This window comes from Schistocerca piceifrons, chromosome 2 (genome assembly GCF_021461385.2).
Source record: "Schistocerca piceifrons isolate TAMUIC-IGC-003096 chromosome 2, iqSchPice1.1, whole genome shotgun sequence".
Classification (NCBI taxonomy): Eukaryota; Metazoa; Arthropoda; class Insecta; order Orthoptera; family Acrididae; genus Schistocerca; species Schistocerca piceifrons.
The window spans coordinates 887,560,756-887,586,739 of NC_060139.1; the positions used below are offsets into that span (position 1 = coordinate 887,560,756).

Below are 25,984 nucleotides of genomic sequence, written 5' to 3' on the forward strand. Positions count from 1 at the left end.
ACAACATAGAGTAGTGGATAACGGATTCTTGGTTATTTACTTTATTTTATTGTTCGATCTGAATAAATTCGAAACTAGTCGTATCATAAAAATAAATGTACAACTTCGTCGGTAAAAGAAAAGATAAATTTTAAAACTGTGTTGTTTTATTTTTTAATTCTTCATCTAACGTAAGTAAACCAGTCCTCTTTATTTTAACAGATTTTCTAGCTGAAAAATACCTAACGCGAGCTACTGTGCATCCACATTCACTTCATATGTCAGAAATTTGTACTTTTCAGTTTCAGGACACCGTTAAAACACGTTGTGCGAAATGAAATAACAAGAATGATAAAAAGAAACTCCTAATGTTTAAATAAACCAGTTTCCCACTAGTGCAAACACTATCAGCTATAAAATGCAGAAGCTTACAATCATGGGCTTCTTAAGAGTTCCTAACCACCTCCTCTGACTGAGTATATTTCCGTGGCAAATTTCCGTACCACCTCACGAAAACCATCTTATTACCAGAAAATAATGTCGCACTCTCACCTCAAAAAATTTGTGTACGTTTACCGTTCTTCACTTTTTGCTTCAATAAGAATTGCACTTGTTGGCAATTACTTTGATGTGTTATTATGATCTCTTCCTATAATAAATTGTATATTATTTATTCAATAAGGTGCTCGGCGCAAGGTATAAGCATCACACTCTAATAAATGATAAGCATGATAATTACAGTAACATAACAGTTACCATTGTGTAATTGGCAACGTAACCTCAATAACGTCATCATCATCAATAGCATCACCATCACCATTACTAATAATTTTTAGTCTTATTAAGATTGTTCTTTCTTCAAGGAACTCAGAATTGGTCTTTTTCATTTTTTATGTCTTCCTCCTTTACATTTCTCTATATTGTTATTGGCCAGTCTTTCAGTATGAGTTAATTTTTTGTTTTTGTTTTTCTGTCAGTGTCTGACAATCTGCTCCTTAATGCATTGTAAGAACTACCGTAATTGTTCAAAAGTTTATCATTGACGCTACTCTGTCTTCTCCAGGTATGGTGCTTTTAACTGTGTCACTTAAACTGGAGAATAGTTTCTTTAGTTAACGTCATTGGACGTATCTAAACTCGAGCTAAACACAAAGTATTTAAAAACAATGACCTGTGTGAGGTAACGGGAAAGTTGTAGAGCCCTGGAAATATTCGAAGTTTGGAGTTGGCATGGCCGCATGGGCCGCTCGGCAAGCCGAGGCCCAGCAGCAAACACGTGGTGCCGAACGGTAGCCGGACATGAGAGGGAACCCCAGAGCATGGTCCAGGCCGAGCACGTGCCTGGGAATTCCTTCGCGACGCTATGTTGATGAAAGAGACTTGTATGCCGAGAGTGCCGAAGATGGTGGACTTTTTGAAACCATCATGGCAGACATTTCACAGTATGTATAGAAATTAATAGTAGCCAGAGGAATCATAATACTTCAAAAAGAAACAGGTACATTACCATTATTTGCATAGCAATTCTGATGGTGTAATCAGATTTTCAATAGCTTTATTAGTTTAAAGTTTAGTATCTGACTGTAAATTATGCAAGTAACACCTACCAACGAATTTTCAAGATCTAAACGCTTCATCCGATTTTGTCGATCGACGTGTCTTTAGAAATCCGTTAGTGTAAACCTAAATTGGTATAAATTACAGGCATGTAACTTGAATAATACATGAGTTATTGGAGGTCAAAGTGGCCGATTACTATCGATCGCGTCAGGCCATAAGTACTCCACAGCTACACGAAAATACGGTAGCAGCATGCTTATAAATATATTTATTCATCTATGTCTTTGTTTATATCTGATGTATACTATTCATCAAGAAATTGGTTAAATATTTACTGTGTTTTAGAAAGCACAGATACATTAGGCTACTGGCCTACCTTCTGTTCTATCCCTTTGATATACACTCCTGGAAATGGAAAAAAGAACACATTGACACCGGTGTGTCAGACCCACCATACTTGCTCCGGACACTGCGAGACGGCTGTACAAGCAATGATCACACGCACGGCACAGCGGACACACCAGGAACCGCGGTGTTGGCCGTCGAATGGCGCTAGCTGCGCAGCATTTGTGCACCGCCGCCGTCAGTGTCAGCCAGTTTGCCGTGGCATACGGAGCTGCATCGCAGTCTTTAACACTGGTAGCATGCCGCGACAGCGTGGACGTGAACCGTATGTGCAGTTGACGGACTTTGAGCGAGGGCGTATAGTGGGCATGCGGGAGGCCGGGTGGACGTACCGCCGAATTGCTCAACACGTGGGGCGTGAGGTCTCCACAGTACATCGATGTTGTCGCCAGTGGTCGGCGGAAGGTGCACGTGCCCGTCGACCTGGGACCGGACCGCAGCGACGCACAGATGCACGCCAAGACCGTAGGATCCTACGCAGTGCCGTAGGGGACCGCACCGCCACTTCCCAGCAAATTAGGGACACTGTTGCTCCTGGGGTATCGGCGAGGACCATTCGCAACCGTCTCCATGAAGCTGGGCTACGGTCCCGCACACCGTTAGGCCGTCTTCCGCTCACGCCCCGACATCGTGCAGCCCGCCTCCAGTCGCGACAGGCGTGAATGGAGGGACGAATGGAGACGTGTCGTCTTCAGCGATGAGAGTAGCTTCTGCCTTGGTGCCAATGATGGTCGTATGCGTGTTTGGCGCCGTGCAGGTGAGCGCCACAATCAGGACTGCATACGACCGAGGCACACAGGGCCAACACCCGGCATCATGGTGTGGGGAGCGATCTCCTACACTGGCCGTACACCACTGGTGATCGTCGAGGGGACACTGAATAGTGCACGGTACATCCAAACCGTCATCGAACCCATCGTTCTACCATTCCTAGACCGGCAAGGGAACTTGCTGTTCCAACAGGACAATGCACGTCCGCATGTATCCCGTGCCACCCAACGTGCTCTAGAAGGTGTACGTCAACTACCCTGGCCAGCAAGATCTCCGGATCTGTCCCCCATTGAGCATGTTTGGGACTGGATGAAGCGTCGTCTCACGCGGTCTGCACGTCCAGCACGAACGCTGGTCCAACTGAGGCGCCAGGTGGAAATGGCATGGCAAGCCGTTCCACAGGACTACATCCAGAATCTCTACGATCGTCTCCATGGGAGAATAGCAGCCTGCATTGCTGCGAAAGGTGGATATACACTGTACTAGTGCCGACATTGTGCATGCTCTGTTGCCTGTGTCTATGTGCCTGTGGTTCTGTCAGTGTGATCATGTGATGTATCTGACCCCAGGAATGTGTCAATAAAGTTTCCCCTTCCTGGGACAATGAATTCACGGTGTTCTTATTTGAATTTCCAGGAGTGTATGTTTATTTAATTTATTTATGTATTTAATAATGTGTGTTAGAGCGTGTTTATGGTCCAGCTGTGGGAATATTTATTTAATTTCTAGTTATTGAAATGTAAATCCAGTATTTCGAATGTGTTTCATTATGTTTGTGGGGTTGCGTTGTCTTGAAGATATGGCGCGAGTACTCTAGCTAATCACAGCGCTCGTGAACGGGGAGACTGGATGGAAGCGAGAGAAGAGTTCTGGGAGTACGGCACAGGACACAGGAGGTGCTGGACGCGACAGAAGCACGGTCGCAGGAAAGGCTTGGAAGTGTGGAGCGGTTTGCTCGTGATCGTGGGAGATAGAAATACTTCGGAGTGCCGAGTTGTGAACGTGTGAGATTTCCGTGGTTTCTTCGGTGAAGACGTAGTATGCGTTAAGAAGTGAATATCTCGCTCATAACTAATTACGTGACGTAGGAATCTATTGTTTCCCTGTTATTCAACTTATATTTTATTTAATTGCTGGACCATTGACACCAGTAAGTGTTTTGCTGAAATATACCGCATTCCCGAAAGTACTTCTACTATCGTACTCATCATTTAAAGTCTTTAAGATAGTACCTGTAGATTTTATTTAATTGCAATCTTTCATTTATAAATTTCTACGTTACATTCGCAGTTGCCGAGTGATAGGAACTTTCCACCATTCGATTCATATGTGTATTCATATTGTATACTCAGCAGTATTTGACCTGTAATGCGGCAACTATGTATCCCAGTCCCTAGACAACGAAACCAGCCAAAACTTTTAATATTTCAACTCTGAGTCGGAGGGTATGTAGTTGAGGGCGACCACACCACCTCATTTCATTTTCTATTTTAAAGCCCACACCTGTTACACTCATTTGTCCCCTAAATATTTTTGTTCTTGTCAGCCATTGACCCTGAATGTTTCTTTTCTTTATTAAATACAGTTCGCGGACTGTAAATCATCTTATGAGACAGATATAATTATTTCATTATCCGCATAGAGAAAGACCATCTTTGATAGCTCTTTATTATACACCAAAGCCAAGCTTTTTTTTCACTTATGAACAGTATCATCTGCATAAAAGTTAAGTAATTCAAGTGATAAAGGATATCCTTTAATGACAACTTGGTTTACATTTATTTGCTTCCGTTTTAGCTCATCTGCTTCCACTACAATGTTTCTTTGCGATGAAGACTGCTACAGCTTTTGTTTTAACTGGTACTGAGACATAATCTTCTGATTATAGGTTGCGTTCCGTAGGATGGTACAGAAATTCTCCGCAGAAATATACTCAGTTATACAGGGTGTTTCACAATTCATCTTACACGCTTCTAGAGGGTACTTGATAGATCAAGTTTTACATAGGAACCAGTGATCTCTACACAACCTGGATGATGAACTTCAGCTGTCTGATTGTGCCAGTCATAGATACTCATACTTCGTTTCTTGCCAAATTACAACATAGCTGGTAGGGTATGTCACGAGAAAAAGAAAAGAAAATACTTTTCGATTCCGCTCCCATACCAGCCTATTACATCACATATCGACATAAATTTCAAAATAATAAATCAGTCTGCAATTCTTTGTCACGCACACACCGATGGAAATTTGTTTGCCAAACTACAACATGGCGGACGATGCAAAGCACACGTGTCTGCTCCAGTCCTATACTCAGAGACTAGACTTCCACATACAGGATGTATAGAGATCACTGATAGGAACCCATGTCCGGAAACGTCATCCAACGACGCTACATAGTGTCAAAGCTACAGGCGCCAACGCCTGTAAATGTTTGTACATACAGGATGATACCGTCATGCTGTTACACACTTCCAAGGATGTAGACGACAGACAAATGTATGAACTTGAGGTAAGGGTCCCTGGTTCGGAAACGAACGAATAGAAAGCTACAAGAGAAAAATCATTACAGTATCTCTGATAGTGGAATTCATGTAACGGTACTGTGTTTGCTGATGAGTAAACGGTGGCGGTACTAGTGGTAAGTGGGTCTGATTGCGTAATATTGTGAAAGTATTTCATAATAGACCTGTAAAAGCAGAACATAACAAGATTAACAATACAGAGGAGAACTGAATATTTGATTGCTTATTATAGTAACAAGTTTAGTGAAAGTATTTCACAATAGGCCTGCAAAAGCAGAATATTGAAACGTCCCCTTAGAAAAATTTATGAATGACTGTGCTGATAAACCTCTTACATTATTTGATTTTCAAACAGCTGAGCAGAACTGAACGTACTCAGACATTTCGCTCTTTACCTATTCTGATCAACACTAAACTGCCACACAATATTTTTAGCGCAACGCAATCTGACTTTCAATAATCCCTACAAAAGAATGGCCCTGACTAACATTAACCTATACCTTTCACAAATCACTTACCTCACGAAAATCTTCGTTACTCGAACTACTGCAATACACCGAGCGCCACTACCTCCAGCTAAATAAAAGATTCTAACTACTGAAGGCACTAACTACTGATAGGCATAGTTAGCAAATGAAAGATTTTGATAGAGAACAAACAATATATTTACCTTAATAGTGTTCAAAAGTCATAATATATATAGCAGTTCATGACATCCAGTCTTGCAAATTTACTCTCTCTGATGGACACACGTCCAGATCATCCGCTCTCAAAACTCCGCCACCTCTCTCCCCACATCCACCTCTGCTGCCGGCTCACCTCCAACTGCGCAATGCTACGCGCTGTTAACAGCCAACTGCCCAACACTACAATAGCATATACTCCAACAATGCAAACCAACCACAGTCTTCACACAGCACAGTCAGTGATTTTCATATAGAGCGCTACGTGGTGTTACCAACATAAAAACCTAAACAGCCTACTTACAATATACCAAGACTAACAGCAAAGGGCAGAACTGAATACTTGAAGTAAATACGAAAAACATAAATTACGAAAAGATAAAAGCATCAGTCGCTCACCTTTGAATGATGTAGTCCAAGGTAAGATAGATGCCACCGTACTTCCAGAGTGTCACAAGACTCAGGACCTCCTTCGCGTGCTGTACGGAATACTCTGTACCAAAGAAGCGGTACAGTGTTAAGATGGACGGATCAAGATCAGTGTCCTTGAAGAAAAAATCTGTTGGAGCGTATATCGCCTTGGCACCATCGGGGACGGTGAAGCCTTCTGCAGGAGGCGCACACGTGTGGAGCACGTACACGTGGTACTCCGAGTTGTGGCGGATGGCAGATTCCACGGCGCACATTTGGAGAGTACCGAGGCCGAACCACGGCACTTCCTGTAGCAAAATTGAAGACGTCGAAGTAATTGACTGCGAGGTAGAAAATCAAGAAAAAAGACCCCAACAGGAAGGGCGACTGGAACTGACGGGATACATAGAATATTCGAAACTTGAATAGGGCTTTGTGCCTCATATCTATGAGTCGAGATAGTCGCCCGAAAGCCATCTTCTGGTAAACACCTATGTTAAATCGCGCTGATCAAATTTGTACCAAAATGAAGAAATTTTCGCGTTTGATTGGTCCTCTTGTCATTGGCAAAAAACCACTACAGTTTTGAGTATTTTTGAAATTTTGAGCCTTGTGAGTGGTTTATTTAAGGTGATATTCAAGTGTGATCATTTTATGTCGTCCATAAACTCCGCGTGGCATGTTTCACGCAGATAACGAGACATTATGACGAGCACTTCTTTACAGGAAACCTACTAAACTACTGAATGTGCCATCTCGCACGTAGTCATGTGTCAGCGGCTGTTAAGATGTTTAAAATATCAGGTCGGACTAAATATCTTCTGGCTGCTCTTCGGTGTGAACTTGTAACAGAGACCGTAGTTACCTTACGTGATTGATGTCGGGGTATGAATTACGGACTTGATAGCCATTTTCCTTGTTTTAAAGACAATAAACCAACTGAAAGGAAATGTTTGACATTTGTAACAGAGACCGTCAGTTACCTTACATGATTGATGTCGGGGTGTTAAATACGGACTTGATGGCCATTTTCTTGTTTTAAAAACAATAAACCAACTAAAAGGAAATGTCTGACATTTTTTCAAACGACTCATGCAAGAATCCCGAACGCTCGATAATCTAACTTCCAGCTATTACCGATGGAATGGAGTTACGTGGCCTTTGCTTGGTAGATATTTCATCGAATTTTCGTCAATACTGCATTTGTCGGCTAAACCAGTATCTACCATTGCAGAGTGACGGGGCAAACGATGTGAAGCCTATCCAGGTAGATGTACAATTTTTTGAAGGATAACGAGAGATTAACCCACCCCACCGCACAGGTATGGAAGAATGGCAGATTTTTTAAGAAATCTTCGTACATAATTTTCGTGAACCTCCTTGACTTCGTGCACGACACAATTATATTCTTTTTAAATTTGTGAGTTAATTTGCCAACTCTTTTTTGAACAATCCCACCAAATTTCCCGAATGGTATTTGCACGCATAAAAAAACACAAGAGATTATCTTTCCTAATGCCGTCATAGCTTACTCTGCTGCGATGGGATGGCTAATCTTGGTCAACTCTTTCTTCTACACAGGGACGGTTTTCGCAGCTTCGTACAGCATTTTCGTGAATCCCTATCATTTTGTGCAGGTCACAGTTACATTTTTAAAAATTTATTAGTTAATTTATAAACTCTTTGTTGAATAGTCCCACCAAATTTCCTGAATGGTTCTTGCATACATGAGAAAATACAAGAAATTATCGTTCCTAATGCCGTTATGGTATACTTTGCTGTGAAGTAATGTCTAATCTTTTTCGATTCTTTTTTTCCTGCACAGGGACTGCTTTCGCTCCTTGGTGCGAAAGGAATCTGTTGTACGACAATTGGTACTGGCATCCGGTTGATCGGTATTAATTACACAACCGAGATCTTTACCTGGAATTCTTCTGCACTGGCTAATGCTTCGTCCATCGTTGCTAACCCTTTGGAGCTGACCAAATATTTGAACAACGAACTACAGAGGGAATAAACATTTGAAGAAACTGTACTGTAATGCTTGATTTATTAGTGAAATTAGTACGGCAGAAATGACTATTTTTGAATAACTTTGCATGACACATACAAGTTAATGATATTATATACGATGAAATTGGAATGGGCAGGATCTGAACACATACGTCCGGCATGGTAGTCATAAACCGTATACGTTGCTCAATGCTCTCTTGGTCGAACGATACTAACGTTATGGACGTGGGAGGTAAAAAATGGTTCACATGGCTCTGAGCACTATGGTACTTAACTTCTGAGGTCATCAGCCCCCTAGACCTTAGAACTGCTTAAACCTAACGACATCACACACATTTATGCCCGAGGCAGGATTCGAACCTGCGACCGTAGCGGTCGCGCTGTTCCAGGCTGTAGAGCCTAGAACCGCTCGGCCACCCCGGCCGGCTGTGGGGGGTACGAAAAATCTTTAACATCGATTTTCTCCGAAACTAGGGTCTGTTCCATGAAAATCTGCGAGACAAATACTAGGGACAAGTCCTCTACAACATATCTGAGACTCATCGAAACCCGTGATTAACAGGTCTGATGGTACCTTGTACGAGGGTTGCATTGCAGATGGAAACTAAGGTATATCCTTGACTGGCTTTTGTGACCGAGCGGTTCTAGGCGCTTCAGTCCGGAACCGCGCTACCGCCTGGGGCATGGATGTGTGTGATGTCCTTAGCTTAGTTAGGTTTAAGTAGTTCTAAGTTGTAGGGGACTGATGACCTCAGATGTTAAGTCCCATGGTGCTCAGAATCATTTGAACCATTTTTTCAGCAAATCCTTGCGACATCTAAATGCTGAACAAAGTCAAAGCAAACGTAAGGACAGTTAGTCAGCAAATGTTCTATGAAACTGAAAACAAGATAGTACCTGTCGAGTTGTAAAAATAAATAAATAAATAAATAAAACTATGGAGTTTGAATCACACCTAAACCTAGCTAATTGATGGTAGTCGTCTGTGCAGGTGTTCATTCATTATAATGGCATCGAAACAGATGTGATAAATTAAGGCTTAACTAATAAGTTGTACATTCTGAATTTGCTATACAGGGTGTTACAAAAAGGTACGGCCAAACTTTCAGGAAAAATTCCTCACACACAAAGAAAGAAAATATGTTATGTGGACATTTATACGGAAACGCTTACTTTCCATGTAAGAGCTCATTTTATTACTTCTCTTCAAATCACATTAATCATGGAATGGAAACACACAGCAACAGAACGTACCAGCGTGACTTCAAACACTTTGTTACAGGAAATGTCCTCCGTTAGCGAGGATACATGCATCCACCCTCCGTCGCGTGGAATCCCTGATGCACTGATGCAGCCCTGGAGAATGGCGTATTGTATCACAGTCGTCCACAATACGAGCACGAAGAGTCTCTACATTTGGTACCGGGGTTGCGTAGACAAGAACTTTCAAATGCCTCCATAAATGAAAGTCAAGAGGGTTGAGGTCAGTAGAGCGTGGAGGCCATGGAACTGGTCCGCCTCTACCAATCCATCGGTCACCGAATCTGTTGTTGAGAACCGTACGAACACTTCGACTGAAATGTGCAGGAGCTCCATCGTGCATGAACCACATGTTCTGTCGTGCTTGTAAAGGCACATGTTCTAGCAGCACAGGTAGAGTATCCCGTGTGAAATCATGATAACGTGCTCCATTGAGCGTAGGTGGAAGAACATGGGGCCCAATCAAGACATCACCAACAATGCCTGCGCAAACGTTCACAGAAAATCTGTGTTGATGACGTTATTGCACAATTGCGTGCGAATTCTCGTCAGCACACACATGTTGATTGTGAAAATTTACAATTTGATCACGTTGGATTGAAGTCTCATCTGTAAAGAGAACATTTGCACTGAAATGAGGATTGACACATTGTTGGATGAATCATTCGCAGAAGTGTACCCGTGGAGGCCAATCAGCTGCTGATAGTGCCTGCAGGCTGTACATGGTACGGAAACAACTGGTTCTCCCGCAGCACTCTCCATACAGTGACGTGGTCAACGTTACCTTGTACAGCAGCAACTTCTCTGACGCTGACATTAGGGTTATCTTCAACTGCACGAAGAATTGCCTCGTCCATTGCTGGTGTCCTCGTCGTTCTAGGTCTTCCGCAGTCGCGAGTCATAGGCTGAAATGTTCCGTGCTCCCTAAGACGCCGATCAATTGCTCCGAACGTCTTCCTGTCGGGACACCTTCGTTCTGGAAATCTGTCTCGATACAAACGTACCGCGCCACGGCTATTGCCCCGTGCTAATCCATACATCAAATGGGCATCTGCCAACCCCGCATTTGTAAACATTGCACTGACTGCAAAACCACGTTCGTGATGAACACTAACCTGTTGATGCTACGTACTGATGTGCTTGATGCTAGTACTGTAGAGCAATGAGTCGCATGTCAACACAAGCGCCGAAATCAACATTACCCTCCTTCAAATGGGCCAACTGGTGATGAATCGAGGAAGTACAGTACATACTGACGAAACTAAAATGAGCTCTAACATGGAAATTAAGCGTTTCCGGACACATGTCCACATAATATCTCTTCTTTGTTTGTTTGTGAGGAATGTTTGCTGAACGTTTGGCGGACCTTTTTTAACACCCTGTATAGAACACCAACACGCGGCTCCTAGCTTCGGTCGTTGATTGGACAGATGTAAAATTAAGTGAGCCAGGAATAGAAAAATTAATTGAAAAATTACTAAATAAACTTGACAGAGGACACGGTACACGACTTGATGGTATACCCTTTCGATTCCATCATGAATAAGTGGAAGAACTGCCCCTTCTCCGAGACATTGCTTGTCTTCGACCGTTAAAACAGTCTAGTGGCCGGCAATGATCGTCTGTTCGATCGCAAGATCGTCAATGTTTTATGTTGTAGATAATAGTGGCAAGGTTAATTTAGGGTATCTTGACTTCCAGTGAGTCTGTGTTATAGTGCTACACCTTCATTTACAAAAACGAAATACGCGACATCGGAATAGGTGTAATACGGCATTGAAGCCTTCATAGCTAACAGGATCCGTCACATTGTTTTTAGTGCAGAGGCATTGTCAGAAGATAAGTAGCATTCAGTATACACTGCTGACCATTAAAACTGCAGCGCCATGAAGGATGACAAAAACCCGAACTTAACTTATTGTGAGTATAGTACACTACTGGTCATTCGAATTGCTACACCAAGAAGAAATGCAGATGATAAACGAGTATTCATTGGACAAATATATTATACTAGAACTGACATGTGATTATATTTTCAGGCAATTTGGGTGCATAGATCCTGAGAAATCAGTTCCCAGAACGACCACCTCTGGCCGTAATAACGGCCTTGATACGCCTGGGCATTGAGTCAAACAGAGCTTGGATGGCGTGTACAATTACAGCTGCCCATGCAGCTTTAGCACGATACCACACTTCATTAAGAGTAGTGACTGGCGTATTGTGCACGAAGCATACAGCTACTACCATCGTATTATCTTAGCAAAAGATCAGGCAGAGAATCCGAGAAAATTCTGGTTCTATCTAAAATCGCTAAGTGGGTCTAAGACTTCCGTTCAGTCACTTATTAACCAGTCTGGTGTGGCAGTTAACAAAACGAAAGCCGAAGTTTTAAATTTCGCATTCAAGAAATCGTTCACGCAGGAGAATCGTACGAACATACAGTCATTTGACAGTCGACCAGATTCCTGTATGGACGACATGGTAACAAGCATCCCTGACGTAGAAAAACAACTGAAGATATTGAAAACAAATAAGTCACCAAGTCCAGATGGAATCCCAATTCGGTTTTTCAAAGAGCACTGTACGGCATTGGCCCCTTACTTAGCTTGCACCTATAGCGAATCTCTCGCCCAGCACGAAGTCCCAAGCGACTGTAAAAATAGCGCAGGTGACTCCAATACGTAAGAATGGCAAAAGAACAGACGCACACAATTACAGACCTATATACCTAACATCGTTTTACTGCAGAATCCTTCAACATATTCTCAGTTCAAATATAATAAATTTTCTTTAGACCTAGAAGCTTAAATCCACGAATCAGCATGGTTTTACAAAGCATCGCTCGTGCGAAACTCAGCTCTCCCTCTTCTCACATGATACACTACAAACTACGGATGAAGGGCAACAGACAGATTCGGTATTTATAGATTTCCGGAAAGCTTTTGACACGGTGTCCCATTTCAGGCTGTTAAAGAAGGTACGAGCATGTGGAATAGGTCACATATATGTGAGTGGCTCGAAGATTTCTCAAGTCTCGACGACGAGTGTTCATTAGAGACAAGTGTACCGTGCGGAGTGTCCCAGGGAAATACGAGTATAATAGGACCGCTATTTTTTTCTATGTATATAAATGATTTGTCGGACAGGATGGTCAGGAATCTGAGGTTGTTTGCTGATGATGCTGTGACGTACGGTAAGATGTCGAACTTGAGTGACTGTAGGAGGATACAAGATGATGTAGACAAAATTTATGGTTCATGTGGTGAATGGCAGCTAGCCCTAAATGTGGTAAAATGTAAGTTAATGCTGATGAGTAAAAAGATCAAACATGTAATGTTCGGTTGCAGTATTATTAGTGTCCTGCTTGACATTGTCAATTTGTTTAAATATCTGGGTGTAACGTTGCAAAGCGATATGTGGTTGAACGAGCATGTGAGTTCTCAGATGTAGTAGGGAAGGCGAATGGTCGACTTCAGTTTATTGGGGGAATGTTAGGCAAGAGTAGTTCACCTGTAAAGGAGACCGCATATAGGAGCTATTCTTGAGTATTGCTCAAGTGTTTGGAATCCGTACAGGATCTCATTAAAAAAAGACATCGAAGCAAAGTTTGTTACTGAGAGGCTTGAACAACAAGCGAATGTTATGGAGATGGTATACGCGAGCTCAGATGAGACTCACTAGAGGGAAGGCGACGTTCTTTTTGAGGAACATCATTCAGAAGCTGACTGCAGAACGATTCTGTTGCCTCCAACATTCATTGTGCGTAAGGACCACGAAAATGAGTTACGAGAAACTAGGGCTCATACAGGGGCATAAAGACAGTCGTTTTTCCTTCATTCTATTGAGAATGGAACAGGAAAAGAAATATCTGGTGCTGGTACAGGGTACGGTGGATTGCGGAGTTTCTATGTGCATGTAGCTGTAGATATATGTCACACAAATCGGAATCGAACAGCGGGAATTGCCGAAATGGAAGACGAAACTCTGCAACGTGTTGAAGACACTCCATCTACAAGTACGCAACGTATTGCACGCATCCTTGGCGTCAGATGTAGCCTAGAGTGGAATGTGTTCCATGACCAGTCGCTTCATCCTTTCCGTCTTCGTCGCGTGGTAGCACTAGCATCTGAACATTTTCCCCAGTGTGTGCTGTTCACTCAACGGTTTTTACAACAGACTGCTCTGCATCCCTTACTTCCTGCCAAGGTCCTGGACACCGACGAGGCTTTGTGTACTAGTGAGGACTATTTCTATATCCACATTTCGCATGTTTGGGCACATGTGAATCCACGAGATACTTGATCTCATGGTCATTCGCTGTTAGTGTATGGGCAGGCATTTTTGGTGACGGTTCATTGCACCATACATTCTTCCATTCCGCCTCGACGGACGGAGATATCGCATCTTTCTAGAACATGAATTGCCAGAACTGTTCGAGGATGTACCTCTGAATGTGAGACAAAGGATATAATTCTATCACGATGGAGAGCCCGCTCATTTCAGTATTTCTGTGAGGAATCATCCCAGAACCACCTTCGGTAATCGATGGTTCGGCTGAGGTGTCCCTGTCGCCTGGCCACGCAGGTCACATGACCTCACATGTCTGGGTTTCTTCCTCAGGGGGCGCATGAAGCAGCTGCTGCATGAATTCGTTGTGGAAACAGAACAAGACCTCATCGCTAGAATTTCTGTCTCCCGGGAGGTATCACTGTGGACATGCCAGGAATCTTTGAACGTACATGACAGTCAATGGTCCGGCGATGAACTGTGTGCATACATGACAATGGTCGCGCTTTCTAGTAGTTCCTGTGAATGTCATTACTGTAATGAGCATGCTAAACTACGTTCTGTGTAAATTGTCTCTAGCATCAAGAATTGCCGACAGGAACCAAATATACCATAATTCAATACATTTGTTTTGATATGCTCTTAGACTGCAACGATCGACAAGGCAACGTGGAGAAGGCGCTTCCTACAATGACTCGAAGAGCGGAGGGAGCAACCCTCTCTGCTGAGGTTTATTTAACAGAGAAGAAAAGGGGTGGTAGGCCTACATCTCTTGTATCCTGGCTGACATTCTACTTAGAAGAATGTACTATGCTTTAAAACCCGGTCCTCCAAGGTGGGGGTTGTGCGATAGGCTGGTTACCCACTATATAAAAAGACCATAACTCATAGGTCTCTACGGTATAAGCTGGATAGTCTCAAAGTCAACGACAAGACCGTGCTAAAGGAAAACATGTTGATGTTTAAGACATATTATGTGTAGGTACGTAGAATATAAGAGGAGGTTTTAGTACAAAGGAATTAGAGCTTATAGAAAACTGGAAACAAATAATTACAATCGTGGATGTAATATCAGAAAGAAGGAAGAAACAGAGGAGCAAAAGATTTAAATAATTATACATTAGTTTACAGTGGAGTCGTACAAACGAAAAGAGCATATAGTGAGGTAGGCATTCTTATTTATGAAAAATGGAAAAGAGAGATAAATTTTTACGACTACATAAATGAAAGGATAGTAATTGCTACATTCAGAAATGACAGAAGACATTTATATATCATAGTAGTATCCGCACCTGAAAAAGGAAAACGCAAGGATTATGAAATGTTTCATGAAGAGGTGCTAAAAAAGCAAATAAATATAATAAAAGTGGCCATATGTTAATATTAGGAGACTTAAATCCAAAAACTGGAAAGGTACCAATAGCAGATACAGTTAAGCACATTTGGTGAAATAACTTTAAATGAAAATGGCAAGACATTAAGAGATTTTTCTACATTTAATCAGATAAAAATTGCAAAGACCTTATTCAGAAATAAACAAATACAATGGACCACAAGAGGCTCACGCTCAATAATTGACTATTTAATAGCTAATAAAAAGGTAAGCTCTCAAATTCGATGTACTCATCTGTTTAGAGGTAATCATGTAGGCTCTGGTCACTTCCTAGTTACTTCGAAGATTAAAAGAAGGTCAAGATGGAGGAAACAAACAAATGTAAAGGTAATACAAAGCCAAAATATGAAATATATACGAATGAAATATGAACCTCATCTTCTACAGGAAGAAAGCATAAGGAACTCATATCAGCGAATACATACACGAATTGCAGATGGTTGTAACTAGAGAAGAATGGGTAAGATTAAAAACAGCTGTGCTGAAAATAGCTAATGAGATACTAGGGAAACGTAAAGCATCAAAGTGGAAAGGGGGTCTGAAAATACGGAATACAGTAATAACTAACAGTATTAAAGAAAGACAAATGCTTATAACGGTTATTTACAAACACCAACAAATGAAGCCTGGGCATCATATAAACAGAATAGGAATAAAACAAAGAATTTAACAAAAAAAATACCATAGTGAATCCTAGGAAAGATTAATTGCTAATATTGAAAATGACATTCATAGAAGACAGAATATAAAGCTTAAACTTATGAAGCATATGAATAAGAGGGAGATAGATACTGCAAACATTAATACAACAACAGAAAATCGGTGGTTACACAATCACAGAAATTTATGATATGATGACGACGGCGAAGAAAGTTATTCTATAAAAATTGGCAGTAACTCTGTAAACCAAATAGACATAAAAGAATCAAAAGCAGCCATAAATGTAACAAAATACAGAAAAGCTACTGGTCTAGATGGCATTAACACTGAATTAACCAAATATGCAGGAACCATATTAGAATTCTGCTTCCCTCATTTTCTAATGTGTATTGGAAGAACTGTACTGTACCTGAAGAATGCAACACAGCTACAGTAATTTCTGTACTTAAAAAGGCAGTAGGAAAGACACAGAAAAGTATAGAAGACTGAATTTAGTAAATGCAGGATATAAAATGCATGGGGAAATTCTTAATCAAATGATACAATGATAAGTATTCATTTGTTGATACAATTAACTCTTATTCTCTGCTCTCTGTTCAATGAAGCCTACATCCCAAAGATCACCCACTATTTTATAATATTGTTCGTAATTGAAACTTCTGCTACAGTTATACAACATTTTTATTACAGAAATCTTACACAATCCTGTTTCGGCGCCTCAGCCTCATCTTCAGGTGCAATTGTAAATTAAAAAAGGAACCTTATGTCAGGTCAGCAAGACCCATGAAAAGCCACCAATATTACAAAATCAAATAAGATCAAAAAATATATAGACAACAATGAACATACCTAAAATCAGCATAAAGTGTACATGTCCGACTTAAGTTAAAAGGCAGCGCATTTACTGTACATGGGTAGTCAGAAAGAGTACGAAAACGTGACCACGCTAAAACTACCTTTCAAAAGTGCTTGACGTCAGTCAGCCATATGTTACAAGCGTCGACGAGGGCCTAGAGTCGAAATAAAGCCAAACAGAGCCGTATTAGAGACTGTATGAGAAGCCAAGAGCTACACAGTAAGAATAAAACTGAGCTATTGATTACTACAGTCATGGAAGAGCAATCAGTGACAAGTTTCACAGCACTGCCACTGATAGTCAACACACAAACTGACGTAATGTATGGCCGTGCGGTTAAAGGCGCTGCAGTCTGGAACCGCAAGACCGCTACGGTCGCAGGTTCGAATCCTGCCTCGGGCATGGATGTGTGTGATGTCCTTTGGTTAGTTAGGTTTAAGTACTTTTAAGTTCTAGGGGACTGATGACCTCACATGTTAAGTCTCATAGTGCTCAGAGCCATTCGAACCGTTTTTGACGTAATGTAGCAAAGGAAAACACTATTCAAGTATCCATAACGAATCAACTATATATCTGAAAAACGGCCCGACCATAATGTCTACTGCTTATGAGTTACTCGTAGAAAGCGGCAATATGTCCCACCTTCTAACGGAACAGGGATTGAGTAATGTGACAACATACTGAAATATGGTGTCTTTTCTGTTGTGGTACAGCGCCCTTAAAGATCCAGTATTGCGAGAGACAGGATTTCAGCTTCCTACAGGCAGTATTATAAATCAGTGGTGAAAGCTGAAATTTTGTGCCGGAATGGGACTCGTACCCGGATGCTCCGCTCCTCTAGAACGGCTGCCTTAATCCAGGGTTCGCCGTGGCGTGCCAAACTTCTCGCGTGCGGCGTGGGCGGACCGCGGGCGGGTCAAGACCCGGCTTGTCACTCGGCTTTATTCGGTCCTTCTCGGAAGTACCCGGAACAGCGCGAAATTTCCTTTAGCATTGCGGTGCGGCATTTTGCGGTCGGCACAACTCTCTCAGTTCGGCAGAATCGTGGTGTCAGCGACCTGTTTATTCTTCGCTGTTTGTCCGTGGTATGAAGGACGTTCACAGATCCAGTGGCTGTTTGGACAAAAAGAGACAGTCTAGCAATTTATTGTCACAGTCTTTTAAAATGAACGGGGATGACAGAAGAGAGAGAGAAGAGAATTCTCAGTTCTCATAAGCGACGGGGACTGCTTATTTGCTGCGAAACCAACATTATAGTACCATGGAGGAAGAATTTAGACTTTTAGAGGACAATAAAAGAGCAAAAAATTACCACTATCGACAGACGAGATTCATTGTTCTGCACATCAATAAGCACTTCGTGCTAAATTTGCAGATATGGAGCACTAGAAGAAATAGTTGGTCCGAACAGTAAAATTTCTGAAGTCGCACCCATTACTCCATTTTCAGTTGCAACAGCTTTCAATAGTAATGTACGAAGAGTGTGGAGACTTCATATACTATTGCAAAGTGCGTTTGTTAATTCAAGGGACGTGCCTGGAATGATTTTCGATTTAAATTTCGCTTTTGTCGTATTTATGAAGGAAGAAGGAGTGCAGGAACGGAACTTAGAACTTCCAGAATGTACAGCAGACTTTGCATTTTAAGTGGACTTGATTGTACACTTCCCATGTAAGACATTTCAAGGTAACTTCTTTCCGATTTGATGGGGATGTATCTAAAAGTAAAATTGCGTTGTAAAAGGGACACATTATGACGAAGACGATCCAGCTCCCTAAGCTCACTAGCGCTAAAGAAAGCACAACGTTTGAAGAATTCATTCTGGTGTTGCAAGAATTACAACTAAAGTTTTAGAAATGTTTCGAAGACACTGTCAATCTTACATCTGGTTTCCAGACCAGTTGCCTTTTAAGTTAAAAGCGCCCCTGTGCATTTGTAGAAGTAACTGCTTTACCTACAAGTTAATTACAGTTGTAATTACAAATCTTTTTACGTTAAACTGTGCACGACGTCTACATTGCTTTTCTCAGGTAGATTTTCCAAGTCTCCATGACGAGGCTACAAAAGTACTACAATATTCCTATCGACATATTTGTGTGAAAGATCATTTTTCGATTATGAAACTAAATAAATCACGGCTACGTAGTAACTTGAATGTGAAACTTTGTGAAATTGTCTGTGACTGGCTGTTTGACGACGGTTTGTGCCAGATAAAAATTGTAACAAGTCTTCATTGCACTCAGCACTCCGTCTTCAGGCCACGAGTTGCCTACCGGGACCATCCTCAGTGGAGGATGCGGATAGGAGGGGCGTGGGGTCAGCACACCGCTCTCCCGGTCGTTATGATTGTATTCTTGACCGAAGCCGCTACTATTCGGTCGAGTAGCTCCTCAATTGGCATCGCGAGGCTGAGTGCACCCCGAAAAATGCCAAGAGCGCATGGCAACCTGGATGGTCACCCATCCAAGTGCAGACCATGTCCGGCAGCGCTTAATTTCGGTGATCTAACGGGAACCGGAGTAACCACTGCGGCAAGGCCGTTGCCCATGTCTTCATTACGCTAAAAATAATTAATTAATATTGTAAACTTGCTTTGTTTCTGATCTGTGCTGTTGAGAAACGTGAAACATAAGAACAAGTCGTATGCAGTATGAATGTATCCCCATTTAAATGCAGCGTGTTCGCAGTTTGCCCCTCTTCCCCCTCTGCGCAGCATGGTGGTGGGGGAAGTGTGCCAACAGGCTGAGCCCTTTGGCACTCGGCTTAGGCTTGGCCCACGAGCCGAAATCGGACATGTCCGACAAAACGGACACCACATTTCAAATACAGTGTATACACCTTTCACCATTTATATGGGGTGAACACTTATAAAACCAACAAACTACAGGGACTGATTCCTGACTGGAAATATAAGAAAAACCGTCTCATGAACATCTGTCCATAAATGGATGGTGTGAGTGTGTAACGACAACAAATTGTCCCAAAGCACATACAGAGCTGGGTCGTATTCCACGTCACAAAAGATGTTTGAAATTGCCTTGGTGCGATTGCAGGTGATGGGGATAGTAGCGGTTGTCACTCAGGATGCACATAATCGTACTTTGGCTTATAACATGCTGGCAGGCCACTTGCCTGGAGCTTGTGATAGAAATAATCTCAATATCCTGTACAGCCTGGTACTCCAAATCTGGGGCACACACAGGCCGCCGCCTCCCTTTACATTCGTCTGTCTGAAAGGACCCATGATCGCATAAGCATCCCAAAAGGCCTTGAAATGTTGGTATCCATGAGGGTACTTGTTTTCGTACAGCTGTGCTACCTCTCGACCATTTTTATTCGCATAGCCGTACACAAACACCATGTCAGCTTGTTCCCGACACGAATATCGCTGTTTACATTACACTGAGTCAATTACCCTATATACAGGGTGGTCCATTGATAGTGACTGGGCCAAATATCTCACGAAATAAGCGCCAAACTAAAAAACTACAAAGAACGAAACTTGTCTAGCTTGAAGGGGGAAACCAGATGGCGCTATGGTTCGCCCGCTAGCTGGCGCTGCCATAGGTAAAACGGATATCAACGGTGTTTTTTTTTTAATAGGAACCCCCGTTTTTAATTACATATTCGTGTAGTATGTAAAGAAATATGAATGTTTTAGTTGGAGCACTTTTTTCGCTTTGTGATAGATGGCGCTATAATAGTCACAAACACATGGCTAACAATTTTAGACGAACAGTTGGTAACAGATAGCTTTTTTAAATTAAAATACAGAACTTAGGTACGTTTAAACATTTTATTTCGGTTGTTCCGTTACATTAACCTGCCAAGGTCGCAGATGTTCCACTTGTCGCAGCCATCGTGGATTTTCTGTTGCCCAGTAGTGCATATTTTGCCGGTTTACGTTACCGCTGTTGGTGAATGACGCTTCGTTGCTAAATAGAACTCGTGCAAGAAATCTGTCATCATCCCGTAATTTCCCTTGTGCCCAGTGTCAGAACTGTACACGACGTTCAAAGTCGTCGCTAGGCAATTCCTTCTGCATAGAAATATGGTACGGCTGCAATTGATGTTGATGTAGCATTCTCAACACCGACGTTTTTGAGATTCCCGATTCTCGCGCAATTTTCCTGCTACTGATGTGCGGATTAGCCGCGACAGCAGCTAAATCACCTACTTGGGCATCATCATTTGTTGCAGGTCATGATTGACGTTTCACATGTGGCTGAACACTTCCTGTTTCCTTAAACAACGTAACTACATCTACATACATCTACATCTACATACATACTCCGCAATCCACCCTACGGTGCGTGGCGGAGGGTACCTCGTACCACAACTAGCATCTTCTCTCCCTGTTCCACTCCCAGACAGAACGAGGGAAAAATGACTGCCTGAATGCCTCTGTACGAGTCCTAATCTCTCTTATCTTATCTTTGTGGTCTTTCCGCGATATGTAAGTTGGCGGCAGTAAAATTGTACTGCAGTCAATCTCAAATGCTGGTTCTCTAAATTTCCTCAGAAGCGATTCACGAAAAGAACGCCTCGTATCCTCTAGACACTCCCACCCGAGTTCCTGAAGCATTTCCGTAACACACGCGTGATGATCAAAGCTACCAGTAACAAATCTAGCAGCCCGACACTGAATTGCTTCTATGTCCTCCCCCAATCCGACTTGATAGGGATCCCAAACGCTCGAGCAGTACTCACGAATAGGTCATATTAGTATTTTACAAGCGATCTCCTGTACAGATGAACCACATCGTCTCAAAATTCTACCAATGAACACAAGACGACTATCCGCCTTCTCCACAACTGCCATTACATGCTTGCCCACTTCATATCGCTCTGCAATGTTACGCCCAAATATTTAATCGATGTGACTGTGTCAAGCGCTACACTACTAATGGAGTATTTAAACATTACGGGATTCTTTTTCCTATTCATCTACATTAATTTACATTTATCTATATTTAGAGTTAGCTGCCATTCCTTACACAATCACAAATCCTGTCCAAGTCATCTTGTATCCTCCTACAGTCATTCAACGACAACACCTTCCCATACACCACAGCATCATCAGCAAAAAGCCGCACATTGCTATCCACCCTATCCAAAAGATCATTTATGTAGATAGAAAACAACAGCGGACCTACCACACTTCCCGGGGCACTCCAGATGATACCCTCACCTCCGATGAACACTCACCATCGATCACAACGTACTGGGTTCTATTACTTAAGAAGTCTTCGAGCCACTCACATACTTGGGAACCAATCCCATATGCTCTTACCTCAGTTAGGAGTCTGCAGTGGGGCACCGAGTCAAACGATTTCCGGAAGTCAAGGAATATGGCATCCGTCTGATACCCTTCATCCATGGTTCGCAAGATATCATGTGAAAAACGGGCGAGTTGCGATTCGCAGGAGCGATGCTTTCTAAAGCCGTGCTGATGCATGGACAGCAACTTCTCTGCCTCAAGGAATTTCATCATATTCGAACTAAGAATATGTTCGAGAATCCTGCAACAAACCAATGTTAAGGATATTGGTCTGTAATTTTGAGGATCCGTCCTTCTAACCTTCTTATAAACAGGCGTCACCTCCGCTTTTTTCCAGTCGCTCGGGACTTTACGTTGGGCAAGAGATTCGCGATAAATGCACGCTAAGTAAGGAGCCAATGCAGTAGAGTACTTTATGTAAAACCGAATTGGAATCTCATCAGAACCTAGCGATTTATTTATTTTCAACCCATTCAGCTGCTTCACAACCCCAGGGATGTCTATCATAATGTCCTCCATACGGGAATCTGTACGAGACTCAAACGGCGGCTGTTTGTACGATCCTCCAGCGTGTAAGATTTCTCAAATGCTATATTTAAAATTTCACCTTTCGATTTGCTGTCTCCCGTTGCCAGACCAGACTGACCAGAGAGTGACTGGATGGAAGTCTTCGACCCGCTTACCGATTTTACGTAAGACCAGAATTTCCTTGGGTTTTCAGCAAGATCTTTTGCTAAGTTATGACGGTGATAGTGGTTGAATGCTTCGTGCACCGCTCTTTTTACAGCAGCACGAATCTCTACTAACTTTTGCCTGTCCTCATTTTCCCGATCTTTCTTGTACCGCGAGTGCAACTGACTTTGCTTTCTGAGCATTATCCGCATTGCGCTGTTAAACCACGGTGGGTCTTTTCCGTCCGTAACCCACTTTTTCGGCACATACTGGTCCAATGTGTGATTTAAAATGTGTTTAAAATTTGCCCATAATTCTTCCACGTCCATCGTACCGGAAGTGGGATGCTACCAACTGCTTATCTGCTCTTTCTAGTAAGAATACTCTCCTAGCCTGCTTGACCGACTTTTTAACTTTCGTAACCATAGTCGTGATGACAACATCATGATCACTAATCCCTGTCTCAACACTGACACCGTCGATGAGGTCTGGTCTGTTCGTGGCTACCAGATCTAAAATATCTAACTATCTGGCGAACGGTCCGGACACTTGGATGATGTCGTCCAGGATACCGAGCAGCATACATAGCATACGCCTGTTGGGCATTTTGATCGCAATAGCCATACATCAACACGATATCGACCTTTTCCGCAATTAGTAAACGGTCCATTTTAACACGGGTAATGAATCACTGGTGGAATGTTACGTGACACCATGTACTTATACGTTTCTGACTTTTACAACGCCATCTATCTATCACAAAGCGAAAAAAGTGCTCCAACTAAAACATTCATATTTCTTTAAATACTTCACGAATATGTAATTAAAAACGGGGGTTCCTACTTATAAAAAACGCAGTTGATACCAGTTTGACCTATAGCAGCGCCATCTAGCGGGCCAACCGTAGCGCCATCTTGTTTCCCTCTTCAAGCTAGACAAGTTTCGTTCTTTGTAGTTTTTGCGTTTGATGCTTATTTCGTGACATATTTGGCCCGGCCACGATCAATGGACCACCCTGTATATGCAAGGATGGCTCTAGGTACTTTCAGTGAGGATGCGTCATATCCTCTGAACCCCTGTGGGATTTAGCAAATGCTACAGGTAGTGTAGCTAACAGAGGCGATGGATAGAGAGAGGGGTGGAGAGAGGAGGCAGGACCAGGTGCAGCGAGAGATGAGCGGGGAAAGAGGTGAACAAAAACAGAGGGAGGAGGAGAAGGATATTAGGTCGTATATCCAATTCCCATACATATTAGAAGCGTGTGCTGTCTCTTTTCTTTTCTTTCTTTTCCTTTTAACCATGCGTGGCTGGAAATAGCTAGTTAGTAATATGTACGGATATTCAGGGCGATTCAATATTCCTGTTACAGACTGCTAGTAGCTGTATAGGGGACTTAGCAGATGAGTTTTGCTAACGAACCCACGACTGCAAATGTATCGTTGGGATGTAAAATCCGTTTGATGATCGGATCACTTTCAAATTTCCTGGTTCACAGTATCACACAGCGGATGCAATGAGCACTGTCCTGGTGCTATAGGATCACATGGCATGGGCAATGTTCCGAGTACTTGTCCTTGGATTCTCTTCTACGTGAGAAGGACATCCTCTTCAAAGTCGATAATGCAGTGCATCAGCGGATACTACAGCCGACTCGCCTAGTTTCGAACGTACTGATTACTAAAAGCCGTTGTTGTAGTCGGTCGAAGATGCTATGTGAAGTCGTAATTACAGCAGGGACTACTGACGGCGCCCACTTCTCAATTACTGTTTTTGGCATGAAGTGGGAGCTGTGAAAGTAATCACATCTTCAAGCTTGTTTTAAATCCAAACGCTACATTTCCAGACATGGGTTTCTTATCAAAAGTTCATTCTCTACAATCTTGTAATAAGAATTTTGAACCACCCTTTATTTTCCCCACGGATCTGCGGCCATGCAGCATCAAAAGGAAGAAGTTTTGTCTGGATAAATTCTCGTGGCAACGTGTCCCGACTCGAGGTTGGTTGTCACAGACAATGACAAGCTTCGACATTGGGATTTTTGTCCTGGGTTATTTAGCTGGGAAAGAAAGAAATTATTTGTTTAAAAAAAGGGTTTATTGAGAATAGAAAAATAAAACAGCGATACTGATAAAGGATACTCAAGACAAAATTAAACACTAAAATAGAATTTAGGTAAACATAGAAAAAAATGTCACTTTCGAGAGCACTCTCACAATTCTCACATGTATAACTGTTATTTGGCCTTGGCGTGCATAATTAGTGAGCCCACTTCTTACATTCTACACACAGCATCTTTTTTTTTCCCTTAGTTCATAGTTAGCAACGGTTCTATCTCGACTACGGTCTGAAGTAATGTACGTATCGTCCATGTTGCTAATTTCATAGAGATGAAAGTTATTTCTTTCGAGAACTGTTGTCGAATTACTGGAAAGGGATTCCACACTCTTCGGTTGAAGCTACAAGCTCATACTAAGCTAGACGTCTCTAATTTTCTTACTGGAAGTTCTTTTAAAAAAAAAGTAGGGAACCTGTCCTCTTTGGCACACCCATTATCCTGCCAAGATTTAGGACACGTTACAGAATTTGCTTCACAAGGTTCCTAAGCCTAATGTTTGGTTTCTTTTTGCGTTAAAGCGTAGAAAACATTGATTGCTTCAACAACGTGCTGTTTTAATTCCTTCTAGTCATATCAGAAAAAAAATGTGACCACCATCCTCGAAATTTTTGTGGTGACCACCAGTCTCGAACATATCAGATAAAAACCACGCTGTAAAAATAAACCCTGAGCCTAACGTTAATCTCGATACCGAACAATACAATACTTTTCAACTGTTGTAAAATGTAAATATTAGTTAGTGGGACATTGGCACTTGGTGTGCAAACAGCTCGTAACTGAAACTTTCGCTTCTGTTGAACAAAATTGTCACAGTTGCTTTAGTGCTGTTATTATAGCAGCTATTTATCTGGTGTCCATAAGCGTCTTGCATAGTGCGCAGGTTTGACATTATGTGTTGTCTGTGGAAGTTTTGTATGCGTTGATTTTATTGGTTTTACCTCAGATTTTTTTATATTGTTTTGGTGACTTTGGACTTGGTGCATAATGTTTTTTATGGGGCGCTCTCTCCCTAATAGAGGGTTTTAAGAGATCTAAATTTCAAAACCATCCCTTGGAAGATAACCGTACTGAAGCCCTACTTTTTACAAACCAGGTAAAAAATATACAGGGTG

General features: G+C 42.1%; 1 protein-coding gene across 1 annotated transcript in view; it reads right to left on the bottom strand.

Annotated features, from left to right (window-relative positions):
* Positions 1-25,984, bottom strand: part of LOC124775967 — a 68,006-nt gene that overhangs the window by 18,968 nt on the left and 23,054 nt on the right. The window contains exon 3 of the mRNA XM_047250808.1: positions 6,323-6,642. Coding sequence (XP_047106764.1) covers positions 6,323-6,642 — 320 coding nt within the window. The remainder of the gene's footprint in view (positions 1-6,322; positions 6,643-25,984) is intronic.